The sequence below is a fragment of the Thalassophryne amazonica genome, chromosome 9, assembly GCF_902500255.1.
Source record: "Thalassophryne amazonica chromosome 9, fThaAma1.1, whole genome shotgun sequence".
Lineage (NCBI taxonomy): Eukaryota > Metazoa > Chordata > Actinopteri > Batrachoidiformes > Batrachoididae > Thalassophryne > Thalassophryne amazonica.
The window spans coordinates 5,309,775-5,333,314 of record NC_047111.1 but is presented as its reverse complement, the minus strand read 5'-3'; the positions used below and the strand labels follow the sequence as shown (position 1 = coordinate 5,333,314).

Sequence of the window (23,540 nt, the reverse complement as noted above, 5' to 3'; positions counted from 1 at the left end):
CATTGTTACGACAGGCAATTCAAGTGCTATAAAAATCTGAAGTTTATTGGTGTCATAGTTCAGTCCATTTTACTTTTGTAACAATAATGTTATATGCATCGCATCCAGTTTATGTAAACAAAAATGCCACAAACTTACAAATAGGACAGTCGTTATGCACAGTGTTAGAAGCTTTATGTGTTTTTACTGTATTTTCTGACTGTTGATGTGTGTTTTTGGGGAGGACGGGGATGTCAGGGAAGTCCGTCTGTCAAAACCTGCCACTGTGGCTGACGTGAGGTATCACAGGTTGGCTTGATCAGGAGACGTCTCCACTGGAAGGCTGGTGGAGCTGATGAAGGATATGACGGGATAACGCTCTCCTCCTCGCTCGTAATATGGCATTTTTAATATTTCATCGAGTGCAAGTGGAGTGATCGACAGCATCAGTTTCTGTCAGGGAAATTTAACATGATAGAAACAAATGTTAAAGATGCTATAACTACCACAGTGTGTGTGTGTGTGTGTGTGTGTGTGTGTGTGTGTGTGTGTGTGTGTGTGTGTGTGTGTGTGTGTCACACACACAAATAAAATTAGTTAAAAAACCACAGCACAAACCACTGATATACTTAACTTTGCAACGCTCAGAGCTCGTAAAAATCAAGTTACTGGGGGCTTTCTTCCAATACACACACAGTATAAAAACTCCAGTCAGGGTTTGAGCCGTTACTGAGAAAGCATCAAAAGAAATCAGTTTGGAATTGAAGAAAAGAATTGTTGGTGCTCACAAAGCAGGAACAGGATATACAAAGTTATCACAGCATTTCCAAGTGTCAAGAACTGGAGTGAGAAGTACCATCAAGAAATTAATACAAAAGAAACTTGGCAGAGGTCGGAAGTGAAAGATGTCAAAGAAAATTTGTGAGAGACGTGTCTAAAGACCCCAGAACAGCTGTCAGGTCACTCGTGAGTGAAGAATTCTAGTCTCAAAAAAGACAATCACTAGAGCCCAGGGGCCGCATGTACAAAGACTTGCATAGATTTCTTAGTAAAACATGGCGTATGCCAAAACCCAGAAACTGGTGTAAACACAAAAATTTTCAGATGTATGAAACAATGCGTAGGCATGGATCCACGCACATTCCATTTGTACATCCCAATCAACATGGAATTGAGTGCACATGCACATGGGTGAAGCTCCTCCCTTTCCATGCCCCTATTTTTAAATAGGGGCGTGGAATTTGCATATTTAAACAAATGTAAATCCATGTAAATAGGCCCCGGAGCTGGGATTCCCCACGCTATCACATCAGTCAACATGAACACAGAAAAGAAATTATACACTTGTGTGTCACAGATGACAGGAAGTGACACGGACACAAGCAGGGATAGTTTATTTCCTACCCCGTTAAATGGAATGAACGGGAAATATGTTAGTAGGAGTGTGTGTGTGTGTGAGGCTGTAGCCACAGTGAGCTCACAGCAATGCACACACACGGAGGATAAGAGAAATGTGATGCTCCACAACTGAACACAAAACATATTTGAATGTGCACATGCCCAAATGTGCCCATGCTGGTTTTCATTTGGAACAATTACTTGAATAAATTTTTTAACCACCAAGCAACCATCCATCACACACCATGCCAGCCTCTAGCCTGTTCCCAACGTAACCCAATGCATTTGCACATCACGCGATTTGAACATTGATGGAATGAAAATGTTTACTGTTAACAAAAACAAATTCATCATGTGGTGACGCCTTTATGTGTGCAGTCAATAGCTCCAATTACATTAGGGAAACCAGCTCTTGCTGCAAATTGCAATTTAATGTTGGAATGTGATGTACCTGGATGACATTCGGATGATTTCATCCCACACAGCTGGCATGGCTCGTCTCAAGGTTGACTGGCACACTCCTGACTGATTGGCCAGCTCATGTTGGAATGCCCCTGTTGCCAGGAAGCCCAGTATGGTCAACACCTATGTGCACACAGTCAACCGCTTGGCTCCTCACCATATTGCGCTCTGGGCTGCCACAGGTCTGCTCACAACTCCAGTAACAGTGGCCTTGGTCATTTAAATAGGCTTATGAACCAGTTATCATAATTTGCAAGTAAATCCTTGCGTTCCCTGAATACACGCTCACGTCGGATTGCACCATTTGCAAGGTCCTCTAACAACGCTAATGCAGCCACTGTTGATACCATTTTCCTCATCACTTTGCACACGCTTTTATATCCACCCATATAACTGCAAACAGTTATGTTTGTTTTAATTGTTCATCAGTGTGGCTCCAATGTGCACATCACTCTGATAACTTCATGTTTTCATACTATTGATGGTTCCCAGCATCACCTCTATGTGTCGGCAGTGGAACACTAGCTGTGGAAACGTGCGTACCCCGGCAGGATGTTTGCGTGATGTGCCACACATTTCCACAATCATTTCACTTTTGATGCATCTGAATGTGGGCGTGCAGGCGGTCAAACGCCAGGTTTTTGTGCGTACACAGCCTTTGTGTATGAGGTCCAGGACAGGAATGGACTGTGAGGTTGTAGCCCAAGAAAGATAGGCCGCGGGACATGTAACAAATATATGCTTCATTTTTTTCATTTTCGTGCAATACAGGTGGGGGCAAACTAAAACTGGTATGTCTTTGTAGGAAATGTGTCCCTGATCAGGAATATCAATGTTCATGAATTTATGACGTGAAAACGCATGTTGTCCTCTGGTACATCAAGTGTATTGTGTATCATGTTTTCCACAGATCATCAGATTGGCGATTAAAATGGATTGAGAACAATATCCAAACTATTGTGAAGTACTTCAAGGTCTTGTGCATCTGCAGGGGTGGGGTGGGGAAAGGGGGCAAATTTATACCACATATTAAAAGTTGTTAGCAGGTAATCTAACGATATCTCATATTACATTTTTGGAGGGGTAAAGTGAAGCAGGCCATGTTGGAAAATAATTATAGATTACAATGTAGTCATATTAAAAAAAAAAAAACTCAATGGTAAGTCTTAAATATAGCCGAGTGTTGCTGGGGTGGGGTCAGTTATTACCATATACCTTCTTTGTATGAAATATGAAGTCCACAAATTTTGTGGTATTATGATTAACAAGACTAATCTACGTTTTATTGAATTGAAATGATCACTTCTCTTTGAGACAAGTGTCAGGACCACAAAGATAGGACAAGATCCCAGGACCTTCCCTAAGGACCCCAGGGAATGGATGAGACCCCAGATTGAACAAGATCTTACAATGCACATGAACACAAAATGCCAAATTTTCTGCACACTAGATCTTTGCTTTTAGGTAGTTGCTACTGAACAATAATGAAAATGCAAAGAATTGAAACTGTAGAAACAGTCCTATTATGTAAACAAAAACACAATATGACTCTAATAATCAACACAGACAAGTTATCTTGTTTTATAGTTTCTAATTCTCACCTTTTCATCAGTATACAATGAGCTACTGCAGCTTCCAATCATTTGACCCATCAAAACATATTTCTGAATCATATATTTTCCTAATTCTTTAAGCACTTTCAGTAATTTGTTGGATATGGATGGTGCATAAAACAACCAATTATACATTGTACATAACCAAATTATTAAAGAATTAAAAAAAAATTGTAAAAAATATTTTCTGATGGCGCGATTCTTCAGTATTATATGCTGTTTAATCTATTGCATTACAGTGGAACCTAATTATGAACATCCATGGGACAAGTAAATTACTTGAGCTCCGATTTTTTTATAATATCAGGGTGGAAAAAATAATGAATAATAAAGAATTTAAAAAATCAACTGTTTGATGTTCAAATTACTTTATTTTATGAGGAATTTATTATTGTAATAGGTTTCTTTATAACAAGTTTCCACTGTATCATGTGCCATATAATCAATTGTACAGTATTATATTTTACTGAGTGACAATAAATATTGTACAGATAATAAGTACTTGTACAGATACTTGACACTTGTAAGTTAATTTACAAATTTGATATTAACCCTCTGGAGTTGAATGACGTGCCCTTGGGAAGAAAGTCACATGACCTAATTAAGCGGACGTAACACTCAATCTGCTGCACTCTGAGGCTCCCTTTAAATGCGCGTTGAACGTGGAGACTTCAACCTTTATAGCACTTTTTAAATTTTATTAATGGCATAGTATAACTTGACTTATGAGTATTTTTACCTCCATCCGTTTTCATGAATATTATTGTCATTTTTCGCTGCACGTTTATCTACACACAAGCAGCGAAAAGGATCATTTCCTTCTCTACTGCAGCAGCAACAGCGGTGGGAAGAAATATGACTCCTTCTTCCTCATTGGTTGGCTCCTGAAACTTTCCACCAATCAGACGTCACTAACCCTGTGTGTGTTTGATCACAGCCCACCCCACGTGGGTCTGATTGTGTGTGCGTTTTCTCTTTGTTACTGATGGGAAACGTGTGTGGTTAGTGTTTTGTTGCTGTTTGGGTTTTTTTTTTTTGTAAAATTGAGGCATATGAATGTGGAGTAAGTGCTTCAGTTATTTTTTGAACTGGAAGAAGATGGAGCGTGCAGCGCATTGTCAGAGTCTGAAACAAACAGTGAGGATTCTGGTGCTGAAAGAGATGATCCCTTTTTTGTTCTGGAGGAGCAACCAAAGCAGGTGGATCCACCTACGTGCGCACAGAGATCTGAAGAGAGGGTCGGCATGCGCGCTTCTGTTTCCAGAACCAGATCTCCACTCGGATGCACAGCAGAGACATGCCCCAGCGCTGACTGCTGGAACATGGAGGAGGACACAGAACCCCCTCCAGCAGTAAGCAGATTTCAGCCTCGGAGAACACCAGAAGTCCAGGTTGATAGACTTTCCACCCAAAGTCCAAAAGATCTTTTTCTTTTGTTTTTTGCAACTGACACAATTAGAACAATTTGCACCAACACCAATAAATTGCTGCAAAAAACAAGGCATTAGGGAAAAAATACAACCTGGACAGACATTGAAATGGAAGATCTGCGCACATTTTTGGAATTCTGATATACATGTCTTTCTTGTCACTGCCAAGTCTCCAGGACTACTGAAAACAAAGTCATATTTTGTCTGTGCCCTTTCCAGCGAAAGTAATGTCCAGAACAGATTTAGATTGATATCTGAACATCCACCTGATGTGATCCAGATGAGGATGTAGAAAATTCATAGAAAAAAGGGTCATGACAAACTGTTTCGAGTCAGACGTGTGTTATTTATGATGACATCCTCAGTGCCTGAGACCTCCTCGGGTTATTACCACCCGAGGAGGGAGCTGGCAGTGAATGAAAGGATGGTGGTGACGAAGGCAAAAAACTGGAATGACTCAATATTTGAAGGACAAGGCAACAAAATGAGCATGAAACTTTTGTGTTGGCTGTTTCAAGTAATGGCTACACACCTCAAGTTTCACCATTTACACTGGCAAGACTGGGACCACAAGTGAGCACGGGCTGTCGTATGATGTGGTCATGACCTGATCCAGCCATCCTCGCTTGGCTACTGGGTACCACATTTACATGGACAATTTTTACACGAGTCCCAAACTGTTCATGGACCTGGCTAACATGAAGTTTGGGGCATGTGGCACATACAGGGATAACAGACGAGGATGCCCCAGAGGGAGGGCAAATGTTCTCACAAAAAATATGACAGAGGATCTATAAGACGGATAAAGAGGGGCCTCTGGTGTTTGTCAAGTGGATGGACACACAGGAGGTGTCTCTGTGCTCCACCATCCATCATGCTTTTTCAGTGAGACAGTGCAGAGAAGGGTGAAGGATGCGAAGGATGGATGCTGGATGGTGAAAGACATTCCCTGTCCTACCCCAGTGTTGGCTTATAATAAAAACATGGGTGGAGTCGACTTATCTGACCAGCTCATCCAGTATTATTCCACCATCAGAAAACTGCACGCTGGTACAGGACAGTGTTTGCTGCACTTCCTTGACATTGCAACCACAAATGCATTCATCTTGCATCATGAGATCAGCAGTGTCAAGCAAGTGCAGCCCATGACACACAAGGACTTTTTGGTGGAGCTGGTGTGTCAACTGTGTGGCACAGACAAAACAGGTGTCTCACAGAACAGGAGCCAGAACCATGTACCTGTGCCAACTGTGACAGGCATAGATCTTCGCCAAAAGGCCACAAAGACAGATTGAGATGCCAACGGCGCCTTCAGGTGGACAACAAGACAAGTGACACACAGTGGAAGTGTCAGGCCTGCGATGTGCCCCTCTGTTGTGTTGGACAGGAATTGTTTTTTTGAGTGGCACAAATAGTTTAGCATGTCCTGCACTACATTGTACATATGTTTTTGAAATTTACCATTTATATTTACATTCTAATCTTATTTTGACATCTGATTGTTTTCTAAATAGTTTTAACATTAGCGTTTCCTGCACTATATTTGTACATATGTTTTTGAAATTCTAAATCTTATTGTGAATCTGACTGTTTTGGAAATAATTGTACAAAAAAAAAAAACAAAAAAAAAAAACACCTGAAGCATTTTCTGCATTTATGTAAATACAACCCCAGTTCCAATGAAGTTGGGACATGTGTAAAATGCAAATAAAAACAGAATACAATGATTTACAAATCCTCTCAATCTATATTCAGTTGAATACACCACAAAGACAAGATATTTAATGTTCAAACTGATAACCTTTATTGGTTTTGTGCAATATTTCCTCATTTTGAATGGATGCCTGCAACACGTTTCAAAAAAGCTGGGACAGTGGTATGTTTACACTGTGTTACATCACCTTTCCTTCTAACAACACTCAATAAGTGTTTGGGAACTGATGACACTAATTGGTTGAAGCTTTGTAGGCAGAATTCCTTTCCCTATTCTTGCTTGATGTATGACTTCAATTGTTCAACAGTCGGGTCATCCGTTGTCATATTTGCGCTTCATGATGCGCCACACATTTTCAATGGCGACAGGTCTGGACTGCAGGCAGGCCAGTCTAGTAACACGTGCAGAATGTGGCTTGGCATTGTCTTGATGAAATAAGCAGCGACGTCCCTGAAAAAGACTGAAAAAATTGCTTGGATGGCAGCATGTGTTCAGCATGTGTTGCTCCAAAACCTGGATGTACCTTTCAGCATTGATGGTGCCATCACAGATGTGTACGTTGCCCATGCCGTGGGCACTAACACACCCCCATACCATCACAGATGCTGGCTTTTGAACTCTGCACTGGTAACAATCTGGATGGTCTTTTTCCTCTTTTGTCCGGAGGACATGACATCCATGATTTCTAAAACAATTTGAAACGTGGACTCATAGACCACAGCACACTTTTCCACTTTGTGTCTGTACATTTCAAATGAGCTCGGGCCCAGAGAAGGCGGCAGCGTTTCTGGATGTCGTTGATGTATGGCTTTCACTTGCATGGTAGAGTTTTAACTTGCACTTGTAGATGTAGTGACGAACTGTGTTAACTGAAAATGGTTTTCTGAAGTGTTCCTGAGCCCACGCGGTAAGATCCTTACACAATGATGTCCGTTTTTAATGCAGTGTCGCCTGAGGGATCGAAGGTCACGGGCGTTCAATGTTGGTTTTTGGTGTTGCTGCTTACGTATAGAAAGTTCTCCAGATTCTCTGAATCTTCTGATTATATTATGGACTGTAGGTGATGGAATCCCTAAATTCCTTGCAACTGAACGTTGAGAAACATTGTTCTTAAACTGTTGGACTATTTTTTTTTCATGCAGTTGTTCACAAAGTGGTGATCCTCGCCCCATCTTTGCTTGTGAATGGCTGAGCCTTTTGGGGATGCTCCTTTTATACCCAATCATGACACTCACCTGTTTCCAATTAATCTGTTCACCTGTGGGATGTTCCAAACAGGTGTTCTTTGAGCATTCATCAACTTTCCCAGTCTTCTGTTGCCCCTGTCTCAGCTTTTTTGAAATGTGTTTCACGTATCCATTTCAAAATGAGCAAATATTTGCACAAAAACAATAAAGTTTATCAATTTTAACATTAAATATCTTGTCTTTGTGGTGTATTCAATTGAATTTTGGTTGAAGAGGATTTGCAAATCATTGTATTCTGTTTTTATTTACATTTTACAAAATGTCCCAACTTCATTGGAATTGGGGTTGTAGTTGTATTTAACTTTGTTTTTTGCTACATTTGTACATATGTTTTTGAAATTTCCAATCTATATTTACATTTGAAGTTATGAAAATGGTTCGTTAAACAAATTTGTGGTTTTCACAGTTAAAAAAAACAAAAAACTTTTTCCTGCTCTATTTTATGTTTTTTTTGTGTGATTTTAGGTACACAGTTTCACTTTAGGTCAGAATGAATGAGAAACTGTACAGTCACACAGGTGAGGTTGTGCTGAAAAAAACGACACTAAACAAACCCAGGTAAACACTTTTTAAAGGTAAATTATAAAAGGTATATATAAAGTAGTCAAAAAACGGCCATTATACCCTGGACTCCAGAGGGTTATGCATGTTTTCTGTCCATTTTTCTCCTTATCCCGGCAACAACCAAAGGTATCTTAGCCTTTGTGACAGAAAATATTTCCATTTTAGACCAAATGTTTTGACACTCTACAAATTTGAAGCAGACATTTTTATCATTCATTTATGTAAAATGATTGGACAAAAAACATTATTGTAACCCAACAGGATCATGACAGTCAGCCAGTTTCCTGAACAAGACTATGCACTTGGGCTTTAAATGGATTTTATGACTATGAGAAACATGAAACCTAATAAGAATGTTTTATAGATTTTTGTAGCACGTGTGAATGCCTAGGAAGCAGCATCTGACAAAATGAACAGTGTTTGATTACTTTTGTCAAACTGATCATTCGGTATGTTGTCATATTCATGTTTCCGTGGGTTAAAAATTGCTATACAAATTTTAAATAATAGTACGGCAATCATAATTGGTCTACTACACCATCAAGTCTAATTTCGATATCGCTGATTTGATTTGCTGATCGCTGACAAGAGTCGGGCGAGTCTGCCTACAGACTCAATCACCTGGTGTCCTGGTGCAGATAAACTATCTGGAGCTCAACGCCCTCAAGACAGTGGAGATGGTTGTTGACTTCAGAGAAAACCCAGTTCCAGCCAACCCCATCACCTGTGTGACTGCCCAGTCACCATTGTGGAGTCTTTCTGTTACTTGGGGATCACCATCATCCAGGACCTCAAGTGGGAGCAGAACATCAACTCTCTCATCAAGAGAGCACAACAGAGGATGTACTTTCTGCGTCAGCTGAGGAAGTTCAACCTGCCAAAAACAATGATGGTGAACTTCGACACTGTCCATCACTGAGTCCATCATCTCCTCCTCCATCACCGTCTGGTTTGCTGCTGCCACTGCTAAGGACAGGAGGCAGACTGCTGCACATCATCACACAGCAGAGAAGGTGACGACTTTCTTTTTTATTGTTGTTTATGCACCAATAACACCAGATCAAATTCCTTGAATGTGAGAACTTACTTGGCAATAAATTTAATTCTGATTCTGATTGGTTGGCCACGGATGTTAAAGTGAAAATAATTGCTGAAATTATGAAATTTTACACTGTTGTGAGCAGCTTTTGATGTGAGGATATACATTTTCTGAACAACAATAATTTTTTCAAATGTCTGTTCAAGAATAAAGTTGTCCCTCTATGTGTTGCATGAAACTGAGCTTTAGATGAGATGTATTAAAAACTCCAATTCTGAAGAAGAGACACCTTGAAAGTCAGACTACGCTCAGGACACCTGGACAAAGAGTTTGCAAACTCGAGCATGTCCTTGGTCAAGACGTGCTTATGTTTGGAGAAAGAAGGGAGGAGCGCAATAACCCAACGAACAGTGTCCTCGCAGAGAAACATGGTGGTGGGAGTGTTATACTGTCGGGACGCATCTGGAACTGGAATCTCCTCAAGGTGGAAGGAATCATGAAGAAAGAAGGACGTGAAGATTCTGAAAGAAAACCTCAAGCAGTCAGCCGCAAAACTGGGTCTGAGTTGTCGCTTTGTCTTCCAGCACGACAACGACCCAAAACATACGACACTTCTGGTGAAGAAGGACCTCCAGAAGATCAACGTGAACATTACTGACTGACCTGCACAAAGCCCTGACTCGAATCATACTGAAAATCTGTGGAGGGGGACTGAAGGTCCTGACAGAAGACCATCACATCTGGAGGAGATTCACCAAAGAAGAATGGTCTGGGATTCCTCAGGAGACGTGTCTGAGACGTGTTTAAAAACTACAACAAATGACTACCCTGGTAGTTTTTGGGAAATAATTTTGTTTCTGTGTGCAAAGTAAAATAATGTTAACACCTAAAATAAAACTAGGATGTTTAGAAATGTTGTGTTGAAATTCATGACTCTGTTAAAAAAAAAAAAACTGTGTGTGTGTGTGTGTGTTACCCTCATCAGTGATCCAGGCAGCACCCACAGTGGTGTGAATGGCAGCCAATGGAATCCAGATGATGGAGGCCGAGCGATGACCCCGCCCACCCCCTGAGCCCATGGGGGAACACGTAGTCCTCATAACCGGGCTGGTTTGAACTGGATGACAGCGAAAATCAGGATAACCTGCAGAAGAAGGTGGTGTCCAATTTAGCTTTGAGTCGTTCAGAACAAAGATGTGTTTGATCTCTGGGAGGAGACTCACAGTGACCAGAACAGGAGCAACTACGAGCCAGCAAAGTCTGAAGAAGACGTTTGCTCTCTTCCCTGTCATCTCTTCAAGGTTGTCTGAAAGTCGATTCACACCTGCACAATGAAACATGCTTCAGAATCGCTGTCCCCTGTGTTCAGCTTCAACACGCTTTTGATTTTTAAAGGTTAACATTTCTCACCGTAACACCAGCACACAGCAATAACCTCAAAGAACGCTAGAAACACAGATGGACACGATTGCCGTGTAATGTCCATCAGCTGAAAGACATAGACCCCCACCTGGACAAAGACACACACACTTCAGGACAGACCACTTCAGCTCCATCCCGGAGAGATTTACCTCAAATTACCTGCATGACCGAAGGAATCCCAAGAAGGAAGGCTGCACCACAAACACAAGGACATACAGCTCCTTCCGACGGAAAACCTTCATGAGATGTTGATTGAATTAATCCATCAGGCTGGTCACCATCACATCAACCATCGCAAACTGAAATCAAATAAAAGACAGAGTCACAGCAGTTTGGGGGTTTAGTGCCCCTGAATGAGTATAAATGTAATACCTCGCTGTCCAGGCCGAGACAAAGCAACATGAAGAAAAACATGGCAGCCCAGAGCTGAGCCACCGGCATGCTTGCAAAGGCTTGTGGGTAAATGATGTAAACCAGCCCTGGACCTGAACATACAAATTATTTAATAAAAAAAAAAATGATGTGGAAATGTACTTACAACAGGAGCGCTGCACTTCATGGACACTGATTATCAGGTTACAGCACCAAAACAGCTGCACTTTATTTATCAAAACCTACTGTTGCCCTACGAGCAAAGTATCTGCAGTTGTTGTTGGTTTTTCTTTACTTTCTATCCAAAGATGTAATGGGTCATTTTACATAGTTTTAATCATATATTCACATCATCCACTTTTGGATCAATTTGTTTGAAAAAGGCATTAACTGCTATTTAAAGTGTTTCTAGCTTCCACCACATGATGAATTTCTAAAATGTGAACAGGTCTGTGGATAAAGTCGAGGAAGTGCTTTAAGACACTGACAAATTGAACAAAAAAGGAGAGAGAGACGACTGAATGACATGGAGACAGTAAATTAGAACATGCAATGGTTTAAGCACCCCAAATGAGGGCAACTATGAAGAGTGGAAAGGCAGTTGGTTCAGATGACATCCACTGGAGGCATCAAGTAAATGTTTTTGGAAAGATGTCAGTAGTTTTTAAACAGATTGTTTTAATAACATCCTGGAAAGTGAGAGGATGAGAAGAAACCCTCATCATGAAAAATACCCACTCTGGTGCCATCATTCCTCCCTCACATACGTTGCATCCAGAAAGTATTCACAGAACTTCACCTTCACCACATTTTGTTATGTTACAGCCTTATTCAAAAATGAATGAAATTCATTTTTCCTCAAAATTCTACACACAACACCCCATAATGACAATGTGAATAAAGTTTTTCTTGTTTATAGATTTTTGCAAATTTATATATACAGTAGTGTTCAGAATAATAGTAGTGCTATGTGACTAAAAAGATTAATCCAGGTTTTGAGTATATTTCTTATTGTTACATGGGAAACAAGGCACCAGTAGATTCAGTAGATTCTCACAAATCCAACAAAACCAAGCATTCATGATATGCACACTCTTAGGCTATGAAACGGGGCGTTCCAAATAATAGTATTGTGCATTTGGTCCAGTGAGTTGTCAATTTTGTGGAACAAAGCAGGTGTGAATCAGGTGTCCCCTATTTAAGGATGAAGCCAGCACCTATTGAAACATGCTTTTCCTCTTTGAAGCCTGAGGAAAATGGGACGTTCAAGACATTGTTCAGAAAAACAGCGTAGTTGATATAAAGTTGATTGGAGAGGGAAAACGTATACTCAGGTGCAAAAAATTATAGACTGGTTCATCTACATGATCTCCAATGCTTAAAATGGACAAAAAAAAAAAAAAAAAAAAACAGACGCGTGGAAGAAAACGGAAAACAACCATCAAAATGAATAGAAGAATAACCAGAATGGCAAAGGCTCACCCATTAATCAGCTCCAGGATGATGAAAGACAGTCTGGAGTTACCTGTAAGTGCTGTGACAGTTAGAAGACGCCTGTGTGAAGCTAATTTATTTGCAAGAATCCCCCGCAAAGTCCCTCTGTTAAATAAAAGACATGTGCAGAAGAGGTTACAATTTGCCAAAGAACACATCAACTGGCCTAAAGAGAAATGGAGGAATATTTTGTGGACTGATGAGAGTAAAATTGTTCTTTTTGGGTCCAAGGGCCGCAGACAGTTTGTGAGACGACCCCCAAACTCTGAATTCAAGCCACAGTTCACAGTGAAGACAGTGAAGCATGGTGGTGCAAGCATCATGATATGGGCATGTTTCTCCTACGAGGTCTGTCCAAAAAGTAACGGACCTTTTTATTTTATTCAAAAACTATATGGATTTGAATCACGTGTGATTGCATCAGCCAAGCTTGAACCTTCGTGCGCATGCGTGAGTTTTTTCACACCTGTCGGTTGCGTCATTCGCCTGTGAGCAGGCTTTGTGTGAGCACTGGTCCATCCCTCTTGTCGGATTTTTATTGTGAATAAAATGTCTGAATGATTTGGAGCTTTGCTGCATCAAATTTTTCCAGAAACTGTGAGAGACCTCCAGGTGGACACCATTCGGAAAATTCAGATGGCTTTCAGGGACGATTTTATGGGGATTACACAGATTAAGGAGTGCTCCAGCCGGTTTAAAGACCGCCCACAGTGTCTGAGAGCGCGGCGCACTCCGAGCGCCAATCGACAAGCTGAAACAACCAGATCATTTCCAAAGTGAAGGCTTTGTTGATCCGAGACATCGTGTGACTACCACAGAAATGGCAGAAGACGTGGACATCAGCACTTTTTCAGCACATTCCACTCTTACAGGAGATTTTGTAATGAAAGACGTGCGGAGGATTTCACACGCCTGGCATGGAGCCGCTCATGGCGCGCAACAAAAAAAAACACCTCCGTGTTGGAAGTCTCACAGGACATGTTGTGGCTTGCTTGCCTCTACTGGTGGTTGGCTCTCACTGCGGTATTGTATCACTTCCTGTTCCGGAGCACAGCGGTGTTTTTCTGTATCTGTTAGCTGTTTAATCTGCACAGTTAGATTGATCTAGTTATCTAGATTACGATTTGTTTCCCAGTGTAATCTTTACGTGCCTTAACTAAAGCACTCCTTCTGCTGAATCACCTCTAAATTATTTACACATTATTCACTTTGCGTGTTTTAGGAATCCGCTAGCTTAGCGTAGCTACTAGCTCTTAGCCGATTTAGCATGGTGGCTTCTCCTGTCTCTCCCGCACTTTTCTGCTCTGGGTGTGAAATGTTTAGTTATTCCTCGGCCTCCTTTAGCAGTAATGGTACTTGTAATAGTGTAGCTTATTCGTAGCTTTGGAGGCCAGGCTGGGCGAATTGGAGACTCGGCTCCGCACCGTGGAAAATTCTACAGCTAGCCAGGCCCCTGTAGTCGGTGCGGACCAAGGTAGCTTAGCCGCCGTTAGTTACCCCCTGGCAGATCCCGAGCAGCCGGGAAAGCAGGCCGACTGGGTGACTGTGAGGAGGAAGCGTAGCCCTAAACAGAAGCCCCGTGTACACCGCCAACCCGTTCACATCTCTAACCGTTTTTCCCCACTCGACGACACACCCGCCGAGGATCAAACTCTGGTTATTGGCGACTCTGTTTTGAGAAATGTGAAGTTAGCGACACCAGCAACCATAGTCAATTGTCTTCCGGGGGCCAGAGCAGGCGACATTGAAGGAAATTTGAAACTGCTGGCTAAGGCTAAGCGTAAATTTGGAGTTCCACAAGGTTCTGTGCTAGGACCAATTTTATTCACTTTATACATGCTTCCCTTAGGCAGTATTATTAGACGGTATGCTTAAATTTTCATTGTTACGCAGATGATACCCAGCTTTATCTATCCATGAAGCCAGAGGACACACACCAATTAGCTAAACTGCAGGATTGTCTTACAGACATAAAGACATGGATGACCTCTAATTTCCTGCTTTTAAACTCAGATAAACTGAAGTTATTGTACTTGGCCCCACAAATCTTAGAAACATGGTGTCTAACCAGATCCTTACTCTGGATGGCATTACCCTGACCTCTAGTAATACTGTGAGAAATCTTGGAGTCATTTTTGATCAGGATATGTCATTCAAAGCGCATATTAAACAAATATGTAGGACTGCTTTTTTGCATTTACGCAATATCTCTAAAATCAGAAAGGTCTTGTCTCAGAGTGATGCTGAAAAACTAATTCATGCATTTATTTCCTCTAGGCTGGACTATTGTAATTCATTATTATCAGGTTGTCCTAAAAGTTCCCTAAAAAGCCTTCAGTTAATTCAAAATGCTGCAGCTAGAGTACTGACGGGGACTAGAAGGAGAGAGCATATCTCACCCATATTGGCCTCTCTTCATTGGCTTCCTGTTAATTCTAGAATAGAATTTAAAATTCTTCTTCTTACTTATAAGGTTTTGAATAATCAGGTCCCATCTTATCTTAGGGACCTCGTAGTACCATATCACCCCAATAGAGCGCTTCGCTCTCAGACTGCAGGCTTACTTGTAGTTCCTAGGGTTTGTAAGAGTAGAATGGGAGGCAGAGCCTTCAGCTTTCAGGCTCCTCTCCTGTGGAACCAGCTCCCAATTCAGATCAGGGAGACAGACACCCTCTCTACTTTTAAGATTAGGCTTAAAACTTTCCTTTTTGCTAAAGCTTATAGTTAGGGCTGGATCAGGTGACCCTGAACCATCCCTTAGTTATGCTGCTATAGACGTAGACTGCTGGGGGGTTCCCATGATGCACTGTTTCTTTCTCTTTTTGCTCTGTATGCACCACTCTGCATTTAATCATTAGTGATCGATCTCTGCTCCCCTCCACAGCATGTCTTTTTCCTGGTTCTCTCCCTCAGCCCCAACCAGTCCCAGCAGAAGACTGCCCCTCCCTGAGCCTGGTTTCTGCTGGGGGTTTCTTCCTGTTAAAGGGAGTTTTTCCTTCCCACTGTAGCCAAGTGCTTGCTCACAGGGGGTCGTTTTGACTGTTGGGGTTTTACATAATTATTGTATGGCCTTGCCTTACAATATAAAGCGCCTTGGGGCAACTGTTTGTTGTGATTTGGCGCTATATAAAAAAATTGATTGAATTGATTGATTGAAGATGATGAAGATCCGAGCTGTTGATTCATGTCTTTTGTCTCGTCCCGATCAGATGATTGTAATGTCTTGTTTTCTGCCCCTAGGCGTCTGCAGAGTTCTGATCAGGACCAGAGTTTGACCATATGACCCTCTTTCTCTCCTGAAGTCTTCATGTCCATGTGAGCTCAGATTTTAAGCCCCAACCAGTCCCAGCAGAAGACTGCCCCTCCCTGAGCCTGGTTCTGCTTGAGGTTTCTTCCTGTTAAAATGGAGTATTTTCTTCCCACTGTCGTCAAGTGCTTGCTCACAGGGGGTCGTTTTGATAGTTGGGGTTTTTCCTGTGATTATTGTATGGCCTTGCCTTGCAATATGAAGCGCCTTGGGGCAACTGTTTGTTGTGATTTGGTGCTATATAAATGAAATTGATTTGATTTGATTTGATGTCCAGCTGTTAAACAAATTTCTTAGATACTCACTCGACTGAAAAGCCATCAAAAGCCGTCTGAATCTTCCGAATGGTTTCCAACACGGAGGTGTTTATTTTGTTGCGCGCCATGAGTGGCTCCGTGCCGACGCGCGAAATCCTCCGCACATCTTTCATTACAAATCTCCTGTAACAGTGGAATGTGCCGCAAAAGTGCTATGTCCAGCTCTCTTGCCATTTCTGTGGTAGTCACACGATGTCCCGGATCAACACAGCGTTCAGTTTGGAAATGATCTGGTTGATCCAGCCTGTCGATGGCCACTTGGTGCGCCGTGCACCCTCTGCCGCTGTGGGCCGTCTTTAAAAAGGTTTTAACACAACTTAATCCGTGTGACGCAGACAGAATCTTCTCCGAAAGCCATCTGAATCTTTCGAATGGTTTCCAACTGGCTGTCTCTAACTGTTTCTGAAAAAAATTTCATGGAGCAAAGCGGCAGTCTCTCAGCCATTTCCCAGACAAAAGAAATCCGACGAGGGGGATGGACCAGTGCTCACTCAAGCCGGCCCACAGGCGAATGACGCAACCGACAGGCGTGAAAAAACTCACGCATGCGCACGAAGGTTCAAGCTTGGCTGATGCAATCACACGTGATTCAAATCCATATAGTTTTTGAAAAAAATGAAAAGGTCCGTTACTTTTTGGACAGAGCTCGTATGGTGTTGGGCCATATATATCTTCTGTTAAAAGGGAGTTTTTCCTTCCCACTGTCGCCAAGTGCTTGCTCATAGGGGGTTGTTTTGACCGTTGGGGTTTTTCTGTAATTATTGTATGGCTTTTGCCTTACAATATAAAGTGCCTTGGGCAACTGTTGTTGTGATTAACCCCAATATAAATAAATTGACTTGATTTTGATTTGATTTGATATATCGCATACCAGGTATCATGGATCAGTTTGGATATGTCAAAATACTTGAAGAGGTCATGTTGCCTTATGCTGAAGAGGACATGCCCTTGAAATGGGTGTTTCAACAAGACAATGACCCCAAGCACACTAGTAAACGAGCAAAATCTTGGTTCCAAACCAACAAAATTAATGCCTCGCAGATGTGAAGAAAATCATGAAAAACTGTGGTTATACAACTAAATACTAGTTTAGTGATTCACAGGATTGCTAAAAAAGCAGTTTGAACATAATAGTTTTGAGTTTGTAGCGTCAACAGCAGATGCTACTACTATTGTGAACACCCCCTTTCTACTTTTTTTTTTAACTAATAGCCCAATTTCATAGCCTTAACAGTGTGCATATCATGAATGCTTGGTCTTGTGGGATTTATGAGAATCTACTGAATCTACTGGTACCTTGTTTCCCATGTAACAATAAGAAATATACTCAAAACCTGGATTAATCTTTTTAGTCACATAGCACTACTATTATTCTGAACACTACTGTATATATATATATATATATATATATATATTATATACTCAACAAAAATATAAACGCAACACTTTTGGTTTTGCTCCCATTTGGTATGAGATGAACTCAAAGATCTAAAACTTTTTCCACATACACAATATCACCATTTCCCTCAATATTGTTCACAAACCAGTCTAAATCTGTGATAGTGAGCACTTCTCCTTTGCTGAGATAATCCATCCCACCTCACAGGTGTGCCATATCAAGATGCTGATAGACACCAGGATTAGTGCACAGGTGTGCCTAGACTGCCCACAATAAAAGGCCACTCTGAAAGGTGCAGTTTTGGTTTATTGGGGGGGGATACCAGTCAGTATCTGGTGTGACGGAGTCAAGCCACAAGACTAGTTATCTAGTTAAACTGAAATAACGATGCAAATTGTACATCACTTTACCATTGAGACAGTGGTTCATTTTTTAGAGTGGTCTCCATCATCCATAAATAGAAGAAGTTCTGATCCACCAGGACGCTTCCTAGAGCTGGCTGCCTGTCTAAAGCCTGAGCGATCAGGGGAGAAGGACCTTAGTTCAGGGAGGTGACCAAGAACTGGATGGTCACTCTGTCAGAGCTCCAGCATTCCTGTGTGGAGAGAGGAGGAACCTTCCAGAAGACAACCACTCTGCAGCAATCCACCAATCAGGCCTGTATGGTAGAGTGGCTAGACAGAAACCACTCCTTAGTAAAAGGCACATGGCTGCCCGCCTGGAGTTTGACAAGAGGCACCTGAAGGACTCTCAGACCACGAGAAACACAATTCTCTGGTCAGATGAGACAAAGATTGAACTTTTGGTGTGAATGCCAGGCGTAATGTTTGGAGTAAACCAGGCATCATCCCTACAGTGAAGCATGGTGGTGGCGGCATCATGCTGTGGGGATGTTTTTTCAGCAGCAGGAACTGGGAGACTAGTCAGGATGAGGGAAAGATGAATGGCAGCGAAGAACAGAGACATCCTGGATGAAAACCTGCTCCAGAGCGCTCTTGGCCTCAGACTGGGACAACGGTTCATCTTTCAGCAGGACAATGACCCTAAACACACAGCAAAGATATCAAAGGAGTGGCTTCAGGACAACTCTGTGAATGTTCTTGAGTGGACCAGACAGAGCCCAGACCTGAATCTGACTGAACATCTCTGGAGAGATCTGAAAATGTCTGTGCACCGACGCTCCCCATCCAACCTGATGGAGCTTGTGAGGTGCTGCAAAGAGGAATGGACAAAACTGCCCAAAGATCGGTGCACCAAGTTTGTGGCATCATATTCAAGAAGACTTGAGGCTGTAATTGTTGCGGTTTACCCCTGATTCTGTCTGGTCTGTCTGGGTGTTCTGCTCTGTTCTCTCTCTCCAGGTGGAGCTGCTGTGGCAAGTTTGCTGTTTGCTTGGTGCATCAGCTGCTGGTGATGTTATGGCTCATCTCCCAGCTGTCAAGACAGCACATTGCTCTGTTGAGTGGCATCTCACGGCTGATTAGCATTCCTGCTGAGTGGGTGTCCACAGCCGACCATCATCTCATATCATCACGGTTCCAGATTTAACCTCAGATCCTCCATTGGTTCAGGGGCCAGAATCTCTGCTTTCCTCCAGCAGAACTTCTGTGTTCCTCTGGGTTGAAACCGGGTTGCCACAGGTTCCCAGCTGTGCTCCTACATTGCATCCAGTTGTTCTTCCAGTCCCACTAGCTCTGCAGGCTTGCTTCACCTGGTCCCGTCTGTTTTGTTGATCCGGTCCAACTGGTTTTTGTCCTATATAGCTCTACATAAAGGCAGTCCATTTACCATGTATGAAGTGTTGTGAGCAGAATTTTGAGGGAAAAAATTAATTTACTCCATTATTGAATAAGGCTGTAACATAACAAAATGTGGAAAAAGTGAAGCGCTGTGAATACTTTCTGGATGCATGTATGTGCTGAACATATCTTTTTAAAAACTACTAATTGAGGAGCAATGGCAATGCCAATGATTTCAACTTTTCCTTTGTATGAACAGAAGTTGGTTTATTGCCGTACCATCCACAGCCAGGTTTTCGATAGGAATCCCCTGCAGGTGAGACATGTATCCAAGGGCACCAAAGATGACAAAACCAGCCAGGATGCTGGTGAGGGAGTTGACGATGGAAATGACCAGGGTGTCTCTGCAGAAGAGAAGATGTTTAGATCATCTCAAATCCTCATTTTCCTGTTGATAAGGGGCAATTTGAGTTGAGAGGATCATCCATTGTAGATTCTTACTTCAAACACGTTGTTGTTGAAGGAGTTGTAGCTGGACATGGCCATGAGGGAACCATAACCAATCCCAATGGAGTTAAAGATCTGAGCTGCAGCGTTCACCCACACCTACCAACACAGTGTCATAAAAAAAACACCAGCCTGACCTGTAGCACCAGTATCACTACAGCAGCTTTACATTTAGTGACATGTGATCTGATGACTTTTACTTTGTTCTTACCTCCACAGAAAGCAGCAATTCCCACTGCGGCACAATAAAAAAGATTATTCCGTCTAATGATCCAGGAAGCTGCATGTTCATGATGAGCACAGCAAACAGTACCAGATATGGAAACAGAGCTGTGAAGTACACAACCTCCACACACACACACACACACACACACACACACACAAAGTACAAAACACTGAGACTAACTAAAAAAAATACAGTACTCTACTTAAATACACAACTAGTATGTTGCCCATGAGGATCCACGGGTTCTAGATTTGGGCAATGTTTATAAAATGGGACAAAGTAAGACCGTTCGGCTGCTCCCTTGTGTGTCGCCACAGCAGATCTGAGGTGGATCTGCATGTTAATTTGGCACAAGTTTTACGCCGGATGCCCTTCCTGATGCAACTCCACATTGCATGGAGAAATGTGGCAGGAGTGAGATTTGAACCGGGAACCTTCTGTACTAAAAATCAAGTGCACTAACCACTCATCCACCACCCCTGCTAGGGTTTATAAAATAGGTAGCTGACATTTTTCAAGGTTGGTTGTTGTGAATAATTGTATTTATTATTTGGCACATATAGTTGATGTCATGTTCTACAGCTGGCAAGGTTGAGACATTTCCTTTGTTCAGAGCTTGTCTGGTTACCAGGAACTGTTTAATGGTGATATCAATGTCCATTGTTCACTGTTGTTACGTAACATCCTTAAATTTTCCAAAAAATATTAGTCCTATCAACTTTCTGTCTTTGTGGTGTTCATCCTTGACCCAAAATACATAAACATAGCAAACGGAATGCAAGGGGACGCAGTCTTCTGGGTTGATGTGTGTAGCATCTCTGCAACAAGGAACAAGCTGAAGTTCACGGATGCAATCACACATCGTTGCCTGACTCCAGTGCAGACTAGAAATGCGTTTCTCCTCCTCCTTAGACCTGGACCATGGCTCCATCATGCAGAGATGTCAGAACAGCTAACAGCTCCTCACACCGCAGAGGTTTCAACAGTAAAAAAGGACCAGGCCAGCTGGTTACACACACAGCAGGGGGCAGACTGCTGCCTGCTCCTGCCACCATGCAGTGAGTGATCAGAATTCAAATATGTGTGATCAGACAGCTTTGAGAACAATCAATCGTACATCACCTGGCAGGGGTCCTGCCAAGAAAGCAGGTATGTGCATCTTGGTTTATTAACGCATATAAAACAGAACTGGAATACACATATGAAACAGGCTTTAACATATGGAGCTGGACACGCATTGTAACCACAGGTGGTGATCTGATGCTGAATTTGTCTTTGAACAGCGTATTGCATGTGGTCACATGATCTGATCTAAAACGGTGTGGGGGAAGAATTGATGCGGTCGCGGTAACGTCACTTCCAATTTGCTTCTGATCAGTCACCGGAGTGACAATACGCAGCTGTTGACGTGTTTTACCATAGAGACACATCCTGTCTGGAGTGGTATTTGCTCTTGAATTCTACATTCAAGTAATTATTTGTTTGAATTTAGTTGTATTTCTGTTGTTGGGACCTTAAATAAATGGACTGCATTTATATAGCGCTTTTCCATCTGCATCAGATGCACAAAGCACTTTACAGTAATGCCTCACATTCACCCCGAAGTGAGGGTGCTGCCACACAAGACGCTCACTACACACCAGGAGCAATAGGGGATTAAGGACCTTGCCCAAGGGCCCTTAGTGATTTTCCAGACAGACTGGGATTTGAACAGAGGATCTTCTGGTCTCAAGCCCAACGCCTTAACCACTAGACCATCACCTCCCCATTTCATTTTCCTTCTCGCTTTGTTGGTACAATCCACTGCCCAGGCATTTAGAAACAATAACAGTGGCTAAAATGTAAAATCCCGCATCTAATTATACTGTCTGACTTAAACGATTCCACCCAGCTCGATTAGTGTCACTCCAGCTGGTGTTGCTAAGCACATTGGTAAGACCTCACAGACGGAGTGCCCAGATGTGCGAACAAGTCAACAGACTGAAAACGCATGTTGGATTTGAAAGTAAGTAGTGCGTAGTGCCAAAATTGGCCACTTAGCACACCACTCAGATTTCTGTCAGTTGTTGTTTGCAACATCATCAAAATTGATTGAGAATCAGCGATATTCTTTAAACCTGATGCAGAATAAAGTAACATACTGCAGAAATTGAGTCGGAAGAAATGAAGAAATATGATTTCTACAGTGTAGAATGTTGTGTCCTTTACTCACACAAACACACACACATACACAAAACTACTGAAAACTTTCCAGGCCCAGCTTCATACCCTGCAGGGGACTTGACAGTGAAACTCAAAGGGCCGGGCTGGCTGATTGCATGAACAGCAGGTGTAGACAGTTGTCTGCGCTTGGCACAATGCAGTGAGTGATCAAAGTTTGCATTCACATTATCAAGACATCAATAGAACATTGCTCAGCAGGGGACCTGCCAGGAAAAGAAATGTGGGTCCCATGAGGTCCACATTCATGTGATCAAACCTCTGTTCTGGTACTAGGAAGTGAGGGGGGCTTTGATGTTTCAGTAGACCTTGGAGCCCTGGCAGTTGCCACAAGAGGCCACCCAGGCTCTAACATCTTTTTTGAGCCCATGCCAGACAAACCTGATTGCCACCAACCTTTGTGACGGTTTCATCCCCGGGTGGGAAAGGTGGTGCACAGCCTTAAAGATGTGCCGCTTACTGCGGCTGGGCTGACAGGTTGTGGCTGTCCTGTGGAAACATCAAAGAGCAGCCTGGTGCCGCCCTCACCGAAAGTGAGGTCCGTCAGCTGTAATCCGGTGGCCGCAGTCCTGAGTGTTTGCACCTCTGGCTCAGCAACCTGATTGGCTGCCATGAGGGCCTAGTCCAGGTCCAGGTGGATTGTGGCTGTGAAGGCTCGGGAGAGGCAGGAGAGTGACAGAGTTCGCCTTGCTGGCGATGTGTTGGATGTCTGTGATGAACTCTGGGATGTAGTCAAGCTGCCATTGTTGGCGGGCAGACCAGGGTTCCGACACTTTGGCTACAGCAAAAGCCAGCCTCACCTTCCTCAGCCCTTCTGTGATTATGTGTATATTGTCTTTTGGTTTCTTGATTTATGGGGTTTTTGTTAATCTGTGATGTGGTATTTGTATGTTCCTTGAGTTCCTGTCAGCTCGCAGTTCTTGTGACTCTCTGATTATTTATTGATTGTTGGTCCTCATTTGTTTTTGGCATTTTATGTTATAGTTTGGTTTGTAATTCATGATCAAGTTTATTTTTCCCACTCCTGTGATGAAATTGGTCTGACTGCATTCACTGAACTCGTCTGAGATGGAGTCTCTTCACCCAAAGCA

General features: G+C 42.5%; 1 protein-coding gene across 1 annotated transcript in view; it reads right to left on the bottom strand.

Annotated features, from left to right (window-relative positions):
• Nucleotides 1-282: 282 nt before the first annotated feature.
• The window catches only part of si:ch211-283g2.1 (sodium- and chloride-dependent GABA transporter ine), a 118,130-nt gene continuing 94,872 nt past the window's right edge, over nucleotides 283-23,540 (bottom strand). The window contains 12 exon segments of the mRNA XM_034178106.1: nucleotides 283-432; nucleotides 10,110-10,186; nucleotides 10,423-10,494; nucleotides 10,497-10,590; nucleotides 10,670-10,770; nucleotides 10,857-10,956; nucleotides 11,028-11,074; nucleotides 11,077-11,167; nucleotides 11,241-11,353; nucleotides 19,776-19,900; nucleotides 20,005-20,102; nucleotides 20,215-20,349. Coding sequence (XP_034033997.1) covers nucleotides 283-432; nucleotides 10,110-10,186; nucleotides 10,423-10,494; nucleotides 10,497-10,590; nucleotides 10,670-10,770; nucleotides 10,857-10,956; nucleotides 11,028-11,074; nucleotides 11,077-11,167; nucleotides 11,241-11,353; nucleotides 19,776-19,900; nucleotides 20,005-20,102; nucleotides 20,215-20,349 — 1,203 coding nt within the window.